The 16,579-nt window shown below is 39.8% G+C and overlaps 2 protein-coding genes across 3 annotated transcripts; both read right to left on the minus strand.

The window, feature by feature from the left end:
* Positions 1 to 401: 401 nt before the first annotated feature.
* On the minus strand, positions 402 to 5,122 carry fnta (farnesyltransferase, CAAX box, alpha). The gene is made up of 9 exons (XM_041944289.1): positions 4,957 to 5,122; positions 4,411 to 4,496; positions 4,066 to 4,180; positions 3,566 to 3,670; positions 3,195 to 3,321; positions 2,815 to 2,963; positions 2,357 to 2,419; positions 1,952 to 2,144; positions 402 to 1,750 (listed from the first exon to the last, which is right to left on the minus strand). The coding sequence occupies exons 1-9, from the start codon at positions 5,082 to 5,084 to the stop codon at positions 1,595 to 1,597; spliced, it is 1,122 nt and encodes a 373-aa protein (XP_041800223.1). The 5' UTR covers positions 5,085 to 5,122; the 3' UTR covers positions 402 to 1,594.
* A 793-nt stretch (positions 5,123 to 5,915) lies between these two features.
* Positions 5,916 to 15,986, minus strand: aup1 (AUP1 lipid droplet regulating VLDL assembly factor). 2 transcript variants are annotated; one of them, XR_006007095.1, is made up of 13 exons: positions 15,692 to 15,986; positions 14,304 to 14,441; positions 13,552 to 13,702; positions 12,761 to 12,948; positions 11,114 to 11,186; positions 10,452 to 10,525; positions 9,966 to 10,032; positions 9,560 to 9,662; positions 9,302 to 9,439; positions 8,984 to 9,123; positions 8,622 to 8,710; positions 7,314 to 7,549; positions 5,916 to 6,289 (listed from the first exon to the last, which is right to left on the minus strand). XR_006007095.1 is itself a non-coding variant. In XM_041943923.1 (12 exons), the coding sequence occupies exons 1-12, from the start codon at positions 15,730 to 15,732 to the stop codon at positions 6,244 to 6,246; spliced, it is 1,248 nt and encodes a 415-aa protein (XP_041799857.1). In that variant the 5' UTR covers positions 15,733 to 15,986; the 3' UTR covers positions 5,916 to 6,243. The 2 variants fall into 2 exon arrangements, 1 of the variants encoding a protein (XP_041799857.1); XM_041943923.1 differs by lacking the exon at positions 7,314 to 7,549.
* Between the last annotated feature and the right edge of the window lie 593 nt (positions 15,987 to 16,579).

Raw genomic sequence — 16,579 nt, forward strand, 5'->3', positions numbered from 1 at the left:
GCTGTAATTAGACACTGCTGGCAAAGCAACTGCTTGGTTAGAAACTGGAAGCATGGATTGCGTTGTAGTGTGAGCAGAAGTAGAAACAGCTGCATCTAGTGGAGTAAATCCATTTCCTAGCTCCGAGGGAGTCCAGGACATGAAGCTGCGAGTGTCAATACATGTGCTGTGTGCGCAGGGGCTCGCTGGCTTTCTCCTGGCAGCACAGCTCAGAGGAACAAACAGAACAAACTCTGCCCAATTGTTACAAAGTGGCTCATTTACAGCAGCTGATATAGATTTGGATAAAAAGGGAGAGTTGTGACGCTGTGTGAACCATTGATCAGAGTGCTGCAGCATACCACGGCCTTTCACCTGCTTTATCATCAACGAGTTATGCAAACCACTCCCAGTATTACTACAAACAGTTTTATTATCGTGACTCATACTTCCCCTCAATTACAACACAAATACATGAATTCTCTGACTGACATCACCAAACGATCAGGAAACATTACAGGATGTATATGAAGGGTGGGTTTACATGCACACAATACTCCATTTAAAGTCTTTCAGAATGAACTCACTAACGAGTAAACTTCTGTCTTACCACAAAACTAATAACATAACAAACATGTCTAAATGCTCCTGCCAGTACAGTTTTTTTTTCCTCTTACAAGACACTAACTGAAGATGTACCTGCCATCACTCAAAGGACATTAAATTGAATTACGTGTGCATGCAAACACACTCGCAGAGGTGTATTGGTACTCATGGCATTCAGACTGATACATTCAGATTCAAAGAGAGAGCAGCCACTCTAATAAATCTAATGGTGGTAGACTGCTAAACTGCTAAACTGGCCTCCCATAATTTCCAGATGTGTGACGCAGCGGATTGTGTAGGTTAGTTCTTATGGGTGAGAGAAAACGTGCCAAATAATTGCCATGTAATCAAGGTCCAAAATTAATTTCTCTGTCTGTCTGATACAATGGCATTAAGAATTAAAAATAAACCGTGGCAAACACTGCTCGTCATTGTCTGTATACTTCATTGTGTGAAGCATCACTTCTCTTTAGCTTTTCTTTTAAACATACTTCCTCCACGCTCTTCATCTTTCCTTTTAGCCTACAATTACTGATGGTCATAGGTTTTAGGCTGCAATCAGCGTGCAGAGTCCATGCAAAACAAATGTGGTCAGTCGACTTCAGTGTTGTCATGATGGGAGCTGGAGGCCTATTTGAGCCACCTGCCAGTGGTGGCTGACCTCATTTATTGTATTCACGAACGTAGATTTTTATTGGCACTTGACGAGAGGTGGGTGCTAACTTTGGACCCTGCAGGTGATCCACTATGTTCCAAACAAAGCATTGCGTTTCTGATACAAATGTTATTACACTTTAGTAAGAGGGGGATTTACATGTATTTTTTTGCCATGTACCTGTTCGATTTCACCTCAGTCCCTTAGGTGAGCTCATGTTAGTGGTTATTTGAAGAAACTTCTGCAGTCATATACATTAGAGTAGTTTACAGTAATATCAAACTGAATGTGTTGGCCAACAGTATTGATGAAGCAGGGTAGGAGTGGAAATGGTGCAACTCTCCTGGTAGTTGTCTAGCTCATCTCCTGCTGCCCAGATGCTGGGACTAATGGTTCAGGAGGCTCATCAGAGGGGCCATTGCTTCCAGATTTGCTCTTTAAAGAACGTCCCAAAAACAGCCAGTACTCTTTACGGATGGTGTCCTTCTCCTGCGCCAGAAGTTCACAAATCTTTAAGGGGGGAGAACAAACACAAGAAGGGTCAGAAAACAGTAAAAGCATGATATTCAGTTTATTTCTAAAACAAAATAATCCTCATTTCTCCCAGACTTCTCAGCAAGCAGCACGTATCCCTTAAACAAACCTTCAGAAATTTGGATAGTCACAATCACAAAGTTGCTAATATTTCTAAGGTTGCAGTAAAAGCCTTACTTCTAGAGCCTTTCTTAAAGTTTCCATTCGTTCCTCTTCCCCCACATTTTCTTTTTGGTTACTGTTCTCCAAAGCATCCTCATAGCAATCAAAGAGAAATGCTAGAAGATAAGGTGAACAGTGAGTCTCCTTCAGCTCCAGGACCCTCTCCAGCAGGCCTGGCTGAGATGACAGACCCCTGTCTTGCAGCATCCTTGGGGAGAGAGAATATAAAAAGGAGAGGATACTGTCAGTGGGCTTTTTCATTTTTAATAACAGTCCTCACTTGGTTTTTACCCTGTACACAACCACATCTGCAGATTCATATATTAGAGAGAATACAATGTTTTTGGCTTTTGCTTTGTGAAGACTTCCTGAAATTTTAGATATGCTGTGAAAAAAAAATTCCAATATGTTACATCTTACCCTTTCAAATAGTTCCATGCACTTTCATTGTGGGGAGCTTTCCTGATCTGGTTCAGACAATACCTTACGCAAAGAAAGGAAAACCAGTCAAATTTATGCAGCAGAAAACTTAATACTCCTGCACATACCAAAGCAGGAACAATGCCAGCTCTATAAAAGAGACGTGCAGTCATGCAGCTTTATTCAAAGGACATCTGTACTTTAGAAAATACAGGTAATACAGGAAATGATGCTTATCACTCAAGAAAAGATTCCTCTGAAACACTGTATTTGACTTTCAGTGAATTGTATTGCCTCCTCAGCACTTACCCATATACAATACATTTTTGCCTGCAAAGCCTGAAGTCCTTTAAATAGAGTTAATTGATGGTAAGAACTGTGATCACTTTTCATCCAACTTGAAAGGTGCATATTAACTTTGTGCCCAAGTCGTCCAGATATTGAAGAAAAACACTCACTGAATCTCTCTCTCCACTATGGCAGGATCAGAGAAGCCTGTAGTGTGAGAAATTACAAAATGCCTCTGGTTCCACGCAGAGTTATTCCTCACATCGTCTTCCAAGAGATTCTCCACAAACTCCAGCTCATTGTCCCATAGTTTGTACTCCTGGAGATTGAATAAGACAAATGTTGCCAGCACACTTGTTTATGTAATCATGTAGCGCTTTTAATGGTGGCCCTGAAATGCATGAGACAAATTCTGACCACTGAGGAACTGAAACAGCACATCAATAAAAAACAAAATGAACAAGTGAAGGACTCATTCTGACAGAGCGTGTGGGCAGAAAGCTGGATCTCAGCCCTAATTTCTGAAGCCAAACTCTGCTCCAACACCTACCTGGATGACCCACTGTCTGTGCTGCCAGGCGTGGTAGTTCTTTGCATCTTGGCTGAGAATGTCTGCAATGAACTCCAGTTCCTCCGAGGGGTCATTTAGCCACTCTACCACCATACGTCTGTGATGCCTGGAAGAGGGGTTTAGAAAATGTTCTAATGTTTTTGTTAAACTGAATCATCTTAGATTATTTTTTCCACCCAATCTTATTTAATGATTGATATACAATAAAAGGTTAACAAAAAAGTAGCAATCGACATAGACAGCCCTTTCAAACCTATACTTTTCATAACCAGGACTACTTTCTCAAGTAATGTCGCATTATACAACAACTGCTACGATAAACACGTAACCTGAAATTTGGCAGCACTCACCAGACTTGGTAGTTTTTGGGTTGCTCCTCGATGATGGCAGTAATGTACCTCATCTCCTCCCTCAGATCCTTTGATAGGGCTTGCAGTAGCACTCGCCTATAGTGCCTGCACATACCAAAACCCAGAGACTGTTACAATACAGCTTCACAGAGGAAACTAGCATTTTTAAACACAATAAACAGATGTACGGGTGCTAAAACATTTTTACCCAGAAGGAAAAGCATTTGTAAATATAGTGATTACTTGACAAATTCAAGACTGCGATGTCATTGCTCATTAAGGGCCATCTCTATCAAAACTTGAGACCCAAAGATAAAGTATCTTACGGTTTGACTGACGAGGAGCAAACACTCTCCAAAGGTCCATTTTACAAGCTATTCTATGAACCCTGATTTTTGACAGAAAATCACCCCACTTGTTTTTGTTCCCCATGTTGTGAAAATGAGACACTACTAAATAGCACGTTAGTTTTCCATATTCCAAACCTGAAGCATGCTCACCAAACTGTGTAATTGGCAGCATTCAGCTCGATGGCGTCTGCTGTCAAGGCGAAAGCCCGCTCGCTCCTTTCATCATTCTTCAGGAGTGCACGGAAATAGTCATAAACATCTGAGACTGTTGGAAGAAATATATGTTCTGTCAGAGCCAGAGTTCTGACTTAAACTTCTACTGAATAAGTGTTCAACCTACTGTCTCCAGAGTAATCATTACTGTAACTATTACTGTCTCCAGTGTAATTATTATGATTATTACGTGTCATGTTACAAGCTATGAGTCGTGGATCTGCTCGTGTTTGCTTTTCACTTGTCTTACATGTGACTCTCATCTCTTACTAACAATCTTACACTTTTCAGAGTAGGCGATCTTCACTACAGGATTTGGTCCATCATCCTGAGGAACAGGCTCCAGGTCAGCCCACTCCTTTCTGTCTCTGAAACACAAAAACATGGGGGTGGATTTCTTGGCTCCTAACCTGCAACACTCCCTAAATGTAGCTAATGTAGCTAGCACTTCTTACAGTACTAAGTTGCATTGGTAAACCAAATACGATAAAGGCAAAAATTCATAGGTGAAATAATTAACATGCATTCTCGCATAGGCACATGTTACCGAAGCCTTTGTTAGTTTCTTAAATGTTCTTACATAGCAGGGGTGCAGATGAACTTAAGTCAATTAGCACAACGCTATTTCGGTAAGTACTTGTTTAACCCAGTAACACCGGTCGTAACGTTACAATGGCAAACGTTAACATAACTCACTACCGAAGCTGACATTAAACTACAAGTTATCAAACATTAGCGTGTTATGGATGAAGTAGTTGACAGTTACCGTGTAAGCAGCTAACAAGCTAGCTACCCAAACATTTATGCAAGAAGATCAGCAAACACTACCTGTAAAATAAATACCGAGTCGGGTCAACAAAATAATCACCCCCGAGGTGATCTTCAGCCTCTACATCAAACTCCTTATCCTCTTTAATGTCTACAGATTCAGTTGAAATATCCTCGACACCTGACATCGTGAACTTCTTAACTGTTAGCAATCCCGTCTGACTGTTGTGAGAAAGGACGAAAACGTCACATCCGGTGTAGCGGAAAGCGACTTTTACGTACTACGCGGAAATTACAGTTTGACAACAGGTATGAAAGTATCAGGGAGCTCTAAAGCCGCAGCGTTAGCAGGTCTGAAACAAACAACCTGACCGATGACTGTCTGCGCATATGTCCAGTCATACGACGCACCGTAACCGCTTTTCCGCACTTCCTCTGATACACGCACTGCAGAGATGTGACGTTTATGGTACAGAAAACTTAGAGTCGCCACCATTGATGACCAGCGGCCACACTGGGTGTCTGACCTGTCCATTCACGCTGCACACATTCATTAAACGGCAACCATTTGTTCTTAATCATTTTCAACAGGACATGACCAATCTACTTCTCTCAACTTGCTCCTACACGTTTGCTCACATTCACATCATTTCATATACTCATAGCGAATGAATCACTGTTACTCACCAGTCGCAGGCCTTTTGGTTGTATTGTTTTGTATATCCCCAAGACCAAATCTGGCCTTTAGAGGACAAAAGAGACTCCAGACTAGTTCTCTCAACAACTGTTGTGTTAGCGTCAGTGGCACAAGCATAGTGCCCTCTGGCTCCCTCTTACGGCATGATTTGGACATGAATTTGAAACTACAAAAACATGACAATAGTCCTTAAATTTAAAAATAAATGACTGAAAATACAGATTATATGCAATTCACATTTAAACTTAACTTTCTTTCCCAAGCCAAGCTTTGGGAATTGGAGTCAACGTTAAATCAAAACACCGTCAGTGACAAATTCTTAAGGTCAAGCTGAACTTTATTTTTATCGACGACTCTGGACATTATAAAAATAAATAGATGATTCACAGTCAGTGGATCGTAATACAAATTGTTATCAAAATTATGTATCGGCCAGAATGAAGAATTAAACACATGCATAATCACCATTCCATCAACGTATACGTGTACCGAATACTTCTCCCCATTACGTATTTGCAATTAACAAAATCTGTTTTTCCAACAGAACCTGTTGACAGAATATAAAAATCACCATTCAAATTATACAGCTATGCAAGTTGAATATGCTTCTCTCTGACAAGTTTTCAATGATGGCTTGACCCAAAGTGTATTCAGTGACTGTCTTCTTGATCCAATCCATGTTTTTCAATGTAGCGTCTAGATGAGGAAACAGAGAAAACAGTCAGGGTTTACTTTACACGAGTATTACCTGTCAAAAAGTAACAAACACACACCTGGCATAGATAGTTAACATGTCACAGACAATTCATTACAGACAGGGCATGTATCACTTTCTCATGGTTTCTGGAATCATTGTGGTTGCACTCAACCTGGTCCTGCCAGTGCCTTTCTGGAACAAATTCAAATAAATGCAGTATCTGATAGTCAAACTCTACAACTGTGAAACTAATGAGCCATATTTTAAAAAGGGGCTTTTCATCTACTATATACAGTACTCATTGCTATTCATTTTGTCCTGGAGTAATCATTTTTTCCATGAAATATTTCTTCAGCTACCATGTTTTGCTTTTATCATGAGTACAGTGAAAACAATGGAACATTATACTGACACCCATTGGGGGTACATTTTTCTGAGATGTAGTTGTTTTGGCCACTTGGGGGCGATGCCACAAGCTGTAAACAACACTGTTATAAAGGTTGTTGTGGTAAACATGCTAACAGTGGCTCCTGACTCCTTACACATTGTTAAAAGTGGGTCAAATAACTAACAAAAAAGACACTGTTTAGAGCAGCATTAAGTTACACTAAGGTATTGCAGTATCCTCTTGGATGCGGTGAAGTACCCGATCTAAAACTTTAACTTCACGACCCACGATACAGTCGTGACATCTGATCTTCTGGTTAACTCATTTTTATGCGGAAGAGACAAAACTAGGGATGTGTGTGATTGGTCGACTCGTCAATTCTAGTCGGTTAAGCTTATAACAATGTTGGACTTGCAATATTGTGTGACAGTCAATAGAAACTGTGAACAGTAAGCCTCATTTTAAGTCATATAAATAACGACAGAAGTTGGTTTGACTTGGAAAGTGTTTTTCACATTCTCTAATACTCAGCTAGCATTAGCTTTGTTGTTATGTGAAGCCCATTCTGTTACGGGATCCTTGCTGGTATGTGTGTGTGTGTTGTTGCTGTATGTAAATTTCCTTGAAAGACATACCCTGCAGGTAATAATAAAGGTGCATCCGGTGCTGTTTTATTTTAGAAGCTGTTATTGTGGTGATATTCATGGAAGAAGTGCTGCAAAAATTAGCAAAGCTGATGGGAAATCCAGTGAACAGTGCCTGCGCTCAGGCCTGTGTGAGCTGAACAATCAGAGCAGGGATTTTCCAGAGGGAGACCTTAAGGAGGACTGGAGCTAGCACAGTGTTTCAGGCACAGAGAACAGCAGTGCTGCTGCAACAGACAGTATGAGAAAAATAATGTGTTTAATAGTGTGTTTCAAACATTAAAGCATGTGAACCTATTCTGGTAGAAAATAACCAGAAAACCTGAAAATTAGCATAATATGGCCTCTTTAAAACTATGGTAATTCTACTGTTCTGTTCCCATCTGCTTCCAGCTAGGAAGGGGTACTTATATCACACAAGTGTGTAGTAAATGCTTGTCACTTGTAGTGTGCTTCATTATTCAGAGCTGGAGAGTTTTTCATATCGAGTCCAGCTTTACTGCCACCTACTGGACTGGGGGAGCAGAACAATAGACTATGTTATTAAAGTACACAATTAAATTACAGGATAAACATAATGTTCATAACGCACGCAACAAAGTGCCACTATTCAGCAGCATTTAAAATGAGTTACGTGATTAAGGGTTTCAAATGGCTCAACATTTAACCTTACTGATGAAATTGTGCTCACTCTTTACTGTTTGAGTGTTTTCTTACTTTTAGACTAGTCAACCAGTCTAAATTGAAACTTCTGTTTAAGCATCCGGTTAATAAGTCATTTGGAAAATCTGTAGAACTGGGTTGAGAAATGTTGTGTTAGTCAGTCCAATTTTTTCCTCAATGTCTTGCTCCATCACTGCTATTTCAGAGTCAGTCTGAATTTCAGAACAAATCTGTAGGGTCTAAATTAGTGAAGACAGGTGTATTTTTATAGAAGACTTTTCCCTGGTGCTGCTTTAACACTATGTAGAAACAGTATTGAGCGACGGACATGAACCTAGGAATTAATTCAAAGTAGATCTCTGTCCAAATGAATATTGGAGAACTGTTCACCTCTGCACAGCTGAAAGATGTTGCGCATAATGAAGCAACTTTGGCTTTTCTCTGAGGTGTCTTATTAACATAAACTGAACAGACATGGAGCATTTTCAATGAGTCCAGAATATTTCACTGAAACAATAGTTGAGAGACTAATGGAAAATTTAATTCCACAACGTATGGTGGACCTTTCTGCCCCTAATGTTCTGCTCCTAATGTTCTCTTTATGATGTGACATTGCCGATGGCAAAGAATTCTCACCTTCTTGCAAAACTATACAGCGCTTCTTTTCTCTCCTGGAGAGACAAATGTCTGTCAGCTGGTGATCTCCCAAAAGATTTGGCAGCAGGCTGTGGATGAAAAGAAAATGGAATTTAATTTAGTAAAAAACCAAAAAAACAAACAAACAAACAAAAAAACAATAAGCAAGATTGCATATGAAAACAAATACAATCAACGTAACACAACATTTAAGTAGCTGAACTAAATTTTGGAGTATTACATTGTTTCTATGCAACTTATAATTCCATCCTAGGAGATATGATCTACATGTATGAATGACTAAACTGGATTTTAAAAAGTAAATTCCCCAGTTAGACAGCTCAGACACAGCAAACTCAAACCTTTATGGTGGGAGCATGGCCAGAGGAGTAGGAGCTGCTCATAGAAGGACCAAACGTCGACGTCCCAGTTGCTTCCATCTGAGTTTCCTCCTTGCTCTCCAGCAAATTTGTTATGGTGGTGTCAACACAATTGGTTTTTGCTGTACAAAGTTAGGAGACAAGTGCAAGTGCATGGCAATTTAACCCAACTCAAGTTTTTGAAGGATGCGTTACAAATTGAATGAACAGAGCAGAGTGTGGGAGAGCAGATGGTAGATAACAGTGCAGCACAGAGTAACAGAGTCCAAATGTAAACACGCACTGAGAATTGGGCCCTACCTAAGTCCTTTGCAATGACATTCATTGGGACATGAGGCAGCACATCCTTCACCTGCTGGGCCATTTTAGCAATCCTATGATCATCTGTGCCCAGACTCTGGACCATGAAACCAAGGCCAATGGCGGCAGGTCTGACACCTAGGGTAAGGTAAAGAACTGATGACACCCCGACCCAAAACTCAACAGTAATCAGCTGAATCCTTACATGTGGAGAGTCAGATGCGTCGGTATTGTGTGTGTGTGTGTTCATTGACTTACTTGTAGATGTCTGTGGTGCAGTGTGTCTTTTCCTTTTGATGTGCTCTGCTTTGTCAGCTTTAGTGATCTTGGTGGAGACCAAGCCAAGCTCACTGGCTAGTAGCTGAAATTGAAGACAGACATAAGACACATGTTGAACGTACAACTGCAGCACAAAGGCTGAGAAGAGGTGGCAGATAGTGATACCAATGGAAAAATAAAGGGGGAAGTCAGAAATCTGATAATGTGCTTTTATGGAACTACAGCTAGTTTACTAAAGAAGGATCTGGATATAGGTGGGGGTCAGGAAATTGGATTAATTGCCAAACAACATTACAGCATTACGGTGTAACATTTTTTCTACATGTTTGTTTTTTAGAAACCCAACTCTTTAGGAGTCCACACAGCTGACAAACATTAGTTTTACCTCCTGGACTTTATTGGCAAACTCCTGCATGGACTCGCCATCTTGTCTGGATACTGGTGGGAGCCAACTGGGATGAAAATGAAAAGCAAAAAAATAAAAATAAAATAACTGTGACAACAACTATTGCAACAGAAACAGTGAAAATCAATAAGAGACCATTTAGGATAAAAAAAAAAAAATAATAACCTCACAGCATTACAAAAGCAATTCAAAACCACTTGAAAGTCATGCTCATTAATTAACATTAGTGGACATAGATGAGCCTGGTGTTGTTACTTGTTGATACATGTTTTCATCAGCTTTTCTTTTCTTACACTCTGTGGATCTAGTTTATGTAACACACACATACATCTCCACAAAATGCCCGGTTTACAAGAAAAACAAACTTAACTATTGGACTATTATTGATCATTCAGCTGCAGAAGATCAGGATTCAGCTTTAAAAAGCAACTGCTGATAGGAATAATGATACAAATTATTTAGTACCTTACATGATACACTGTACATGGAACAAAAAATGTCCACATGAGCTCCATCAGCCAACTTGACTCTGGGGTGTTCTGTGGACAGACAAAATACGATGAAGTCAGTCCCACTGTTATATTCTGGTGTAGTGTGAAATGCCCTACATTCAGCTATGTAAGCAGAGACAGTAACAGAGAGGAGATGGACAATAATAGCTGTGGCATTGTGTCCTGGTGCCCTAAACAATCCTGCAACTAGACTTTAACTACTGCTGCACACTGCAACGCACTATAGAATTATTCTTGGTACTGAGATGGCTGGATTAGATTTAAGCGGCACACACTAATCAGCTTGCTGATACTTCCAGGAATTTTCACTCACTCTGTAATGATTTTTCATAGCTTGGAAACTGTATATAAAATGCATTACAGTATTTTCCCTTATTGATTTTCTTTTCCTCTGTACGGTAACATTTTTCATTTCAGTGTCTTGTTACAGGCAGTCAAATTGTTAGGATGGTTTATGTGTCATTACCAATCACATTAAGAAATCTCATCTCTTTGTAACTGTTGTGTAATACTCAGCTATTCTAGACAGCATCCAAGATTCAAACACTGAATGGTGATAATCATATTATGGTAATGTATCTGTACTTAATTTTTAGCAAATTCAAATGACTTTACCAAAGCAATCAATGGTCTGGTCACCCGTAAGGCCACAGGCTGAATGGAATCAGTCAGTGAGAAAGGCCAAGAACTGAGAGGAAACAAACATATTTAGTAGATTACATTAGACAAGACAGCAGCAGCTATATCAATCCCTAAACTCATACAGACAACAAACAATGTAGACATTGCATTCACAACAAGTGCACAACAAATAAATAAATAACACCGTAAAAAAACATTTGAGGCACGATTAACACCTGACAGGTGCTATGGATCTAGACCACATCTAAAAGTGCTCACTACAAAAGCTGATCGCTGGTGGAACAAAGACCTGCAGAGTTACACCAAGACATTTGTAGGACTGGACAATATTGATCTGCTGCCCCTTAATTATCACTGGGAAGGCCTCCTCCATCTGTTTTCTGAAGTCAATTATAATTCATTGGTTTTCCAACATTCAACTTTTAAAACCTGCATCACACCAGCCCACAAGTAATTTGATCTCGTCATTGCCTTGGGTAAGTTGACCCATGGGGGCAGCGCCATTCGAAAACTTTAGTATTTTGCAAGACCGCTGCCTATAGTCTGCGGCATAGAGCGTGAGTAAAGTGGATAAAACCGTTTCCTGTGGGATCCTGATTTAGTTGAGAAAATGTCAGTTTGTTATGATGCCTGACAAACTGAGGTCGAAACAAAGAGATAATCTAAGACACAAGCAATAGATAGATAGATAGATATACTTTATTTATCCCAAGCTGGGAAATTGCAGTGCAGCAGCAGCATTACACACAGGAAATAAGTGAAAAATTCTGAAATAAGACTATAAAGAACAAACTATAGTTGTGTTGTGCAGTGTATAATGCATTAATTTGTTAGTGTTTGTCAGTGTTAGTGAGTCTGTATGCTGTGAACACTGATTGTACAAGCAAACTCTGTTGAATTTCGTTCATTTGAAAACACTAATAAAGTCATAAGGTTAACATTGAGAATCATGAGGCAGACAGCCAGTAAGCTAGTTGTGTATTTTGAACATGACATAAAGGACTTTTGGTATGATTTAGTCACTTTTAGTGTGAAGTGAAAAACTAATATAAAGTGAATTTCTGAACTCTTCAAACAAAAGCATTGGAGTATTCTTGATCTCAGCATGAAGTACTCCTCCCGGGTCTTTCAGGCATCAGTGCATCTCCAACAGGCTTCAGCTGAAGATATAGTACACTTGGTTCTGAGCTACTCAAATCAACGATAGAAATAAATCAATTTTGCAGCTGCTTTCACTTCCTTACACTAATTTGCCCAAAGAAATCTAGAGGGAAATTAGTAGGGGGAAACAACGCTGAAGTAATTCATCTCTATCTCAAAGTGCCGTGGAAGGGGAATGATAATTTGTGGCTGGCCTGATTAAATCACTGTTTCGTTTTACAAACCAAAGTCATGGATATTAGGCCAAAACCCTGTCTCGATGTGCAAATACTGAAATACGGATCCCAAACAGTTACTGCTGTGCTGTAGGACTGGTTTGATTACTGTAAAGCAGAATTTATTGGGTCATACTTTCTACTAGCATTACATTAACCAATCCGCTCACAAATAATAACTATGCCATTCTTAGTGACATAAATCAAACATGTTAGACACTGCAATAGAAATGTTTGCACTAACCTGAACTTGAGCAGACCGGCTCGGCCGTTAGTAGTGTCCTCTTCAGGAAACAGCAGCAAAGGTGGGGTGCCTTCAGTGGAGCAGTACCTCTGAAGAGACTCTCCGATTGCTTCCTGGCCTGATGCTGAATGGATTTCCATGAAGCCTCTGGCCCAACAAACAAAGCCTGTGGAGCCCTCTAACTGGGGCTAACGAGCAGAAAGAGACACAGCAAACTCATTTATGTATTTAACAGTAAAACACCATAATGTACAGGGGTAAAACAAAAAAACAAAAAACAAAGATGGGATAAAAAGATGCCCTAGATACAGAAGATGTAAGACTTCAACATGCTTCATGCACCAGTGCACACACTGCCTCCTCTGCAAGCTGCATGTGTCATCTGTAGCCATTGAAGTTTACACACAGGACGTGACATACTTTCATCCTTGCAGCTTCACTAGGAAAGCATGAACTGCACTTCAAATGTAACACTGACATGTAGGTGATCTACAAAATGTTTGTAAGTGCACCAGTTATGAATGCAAACTGAAGCACAAATGAAAACTACAGATATGTACCATTTGTCATTTCACAGGGATCATCCATGACAATCAATACTGTTACATATATAGCTCTGATTAAAGACTGTGCATATAAATTTCAACTTTTGAGAGATATGTGCCATATCCACAATCACATCAGTGCAGGCATGCTGCTAACTGGTGCATGGAGCATGTAGTATTTTTATGAATGAGAGATGTCTAATATGCGTAAAAGATACTGTATAACAAGGTTAGTTAAACACTCACAGTACTGCAGGTGGTCAGAAGGTTGATTATGTTGTGGTCGAACTCTGTCACATGATTGCACATGTACAGCTTGGTGTTTCTGTCTCTGGAACGAGGGTTTTTCTGTCTGACATGCATCCCCAGGACTGAGCACATAATCCTTACAATAAATCTAAGAGAACAAAGAAATGAGGTTGAATGTAACCAGGGGCAGTATTTTTTAACATGTAGTGGGCCATCCTCATTAACAGTGTTTTCAGGGATGAGCTCAGTGTGGTTTTCTTCCACACACAGCAACACCCAGGTCATTTACATGTTTCATTAAATTAAATGTTCTTTGTTAAAGGGTCCTCCATACCGCAGTCATTAACTTTATTTAAGTGTGGAAATTACCAAGAGCTATATCTCATTTACAAGAGGTCACTATGTAATAGACACATACCGCACCAAATATATTGAGCAGCCACTCACCTTAATGCTATTTAATGGGGTGACTGAATTTAATGCAGTCATTATGACTGTGAGAGGTAGCCTTGCTGCAATTACTTTAAATGGGATAAACGGTATGCATTATATAGCGTGTTAGCATTGACAGCCACTGTTTCTCCTTGTATTTCTACTACTACTTATATTATAGTATTATTATTAATGCTCACCTGGATTACTATTAATGACACACACGAGAGTACTACAGCTACTGCTGCCACAACTACAATTCTTACTACTGAGAGTAAAATGTGTTAATAGAAACCGTAACACTTTACAATACTTGCCTTCTAACAAAACTTTCTGGAAGAGCGCAGCTGACCAAGAACACGTGAACACCAATAAAAATCCTTATTAACGTCAAACAAATGCCAACTGGAAAGTAAACCAGCAACAGCAGGAGGACAACTGCATCTTTGGGAAACCTGTGCAAAGAAAGAATCAGAGTTGCAAACAATATTTATAAATGTAGCAGGTGAAAGCTGAAAAAGGTGAAATGCCATCACTGGTGAAATCTTGACATACCATATGAATCACACTGACAGGGACTTGATACATGGCTTATGTTCAGATTTTGTTTTCGCTTCTGATTAAAGTTTGCACAATACTTTATCTCATCTTACCATTACCAACATTACTACAATTCTACAATTCTACAATCAGCCACCATTCATTGTAATTAACACTGTTGGACACAGCTCGTTACTCCCAGTTAACTTAAGTTAAAAAACAGCAGGGCTGTTAAAAATCTGTCCTGCACCTGCTGAGAAAGCACTAAATTAGAGTCTAAGGCTTTATTGTGAATTTGATCATTTCTTTCCAGCAATCTCGAGTATGATAACTAATCACTGCTGAAGAAAAAACACATCTCGTCTCCTTCATTTGCGTGTGCATTAGTGTGAGTTTCAGTATCGCGTTAACCGTGGCCGCAGATTTCGCTTTCTACACGCTATTACACGTGTCGCGACGTGATTAGCACAACATATGGGATGATCAATATAAAGATAGTTCTGTCCTGTCCTAAAACCCGCCACCATAATCAGTACCGCCAAGCCTAAATTGCAGGCCTGTATTCATGTGAGAAGGTGGGATACTTTGTTTTGGAGTGCATGACCGAGGAACAACATTTACCTCTCAAATCTGAGAAGACTTTTAGGGAAAAGTTATTCACTACACATACACAGATTTTATCTGTGTATTTTATCCCTGTCTACTGTGTCCGCTTTAAATGAAACTTAAAAACTTCAGTCACAGCTATCAGAAGAAAATGCTGTTACTCTCCTGTGCGAAGTTCAACAACCATTTATGGTTAAGATAGCTATGCTACTTGAAGAGTCTGACGTTACAGCGGATGACAGCGCGATGTGTACACTGAAATTAGCACTGCACAAGGTTGCATAATAAACGCTAGCAGTAAAATATTTACGTTAACGTCATCACCACATAGCTAAGTTAGCTAGCTAGCTACATGTTTTATAAAAGGTTTGATGTCCCTTCTTTTGGAAACCTACGGCAGTTAGCTAACCAACGACAGATGTCACCGAATAACATCTAACGTTACCGCATTTCTTGAACACACAGGATAAGACCCTAACATTAATGCAACTGTGGCTAATTGGTGTTAGCTGAAGGTTAACAGCAGCTTCCATTAGCTACCTGCCGTAAGCTGACTTACCGACGAAAGTCAAACATGTCTTCAATCCCCCGAGTCTCCATGTCGGCCAGTCAGACCTTTGGTCAGAGGCTAATGCTAAGAATACAACCTGATCCCTAAAAATAAATTAGTCATAACGTTCACGACAGATATTTTGTCGTTCGAAGGATAAACTGACAGCTAACGTTATTGTTTCCCTGGTGGGTTAGCAAAAGTATAGCAAAATGTTTTCAGGCAGCCTTTTTCAGCAAGTTTAAAATGTTAGCTAAGATATCGCCATACAGATACTCCTGCCCGCGGTGCTAGCAGCGCTAGCGCTTGTGCTTTGCTAGCAGCAACTACAATAACACTTCCGGCCATAATCCTCCAGAATAAAAATGCAATCTCCACAAAATTCAATTGCCTTAAATGCCGTGCGATACACAAGTATACACAAGTTGCATATCTGAGTGCCCATCCTAACCTGTGAATTATTAAAAGTATTCATGCAATCTATAGCTGTGTAATAAAAAGGCATAGCTATGTATCTTAATCGGGTTTGTTACTTTCAAAATAAAAGTCCTCGTACAGGAAAAGCGTTGAAAAGTTACGATATTTGTCGCCCTCTTGTGGCTGTATTAGATACTTACAGATCAATTTAGTACAACAACCCTCAAAGCACAGTTACAGTATGATTTCAGTGGTTTGTCACCTAAGAGGGAAATTAGATTCATAATATTCATAGGAATATGCTAATCAGAATTTCATGCACCATTCCTTTTCACACTCTGCACCTCAGACTTCCATTTCAGGTTAAAGCCACCTGCAAAAGTTTTCTGATAACTCCTCTACTCTTGGTTGGCTTTATCACCAACGACAGTGAAGAGGAGGACAGGGCATTGATAGAGAGTTTTGTCACATGGTGCAACA

This window comes from Chelmon rostratus, chromosome 9, assembly GCF_017976325.1.
Source record: "Chelmon rostratus isolate fCheRos1 chromosome 9, fCheRos1.pri, whole genome shotgun sequence".
NCBI lineage: Eukaryota > Metazoa > Chordata > Actinopteri > Chaetodontiformes > Chaetodontidae > Chelmon > Chelmon rostratus.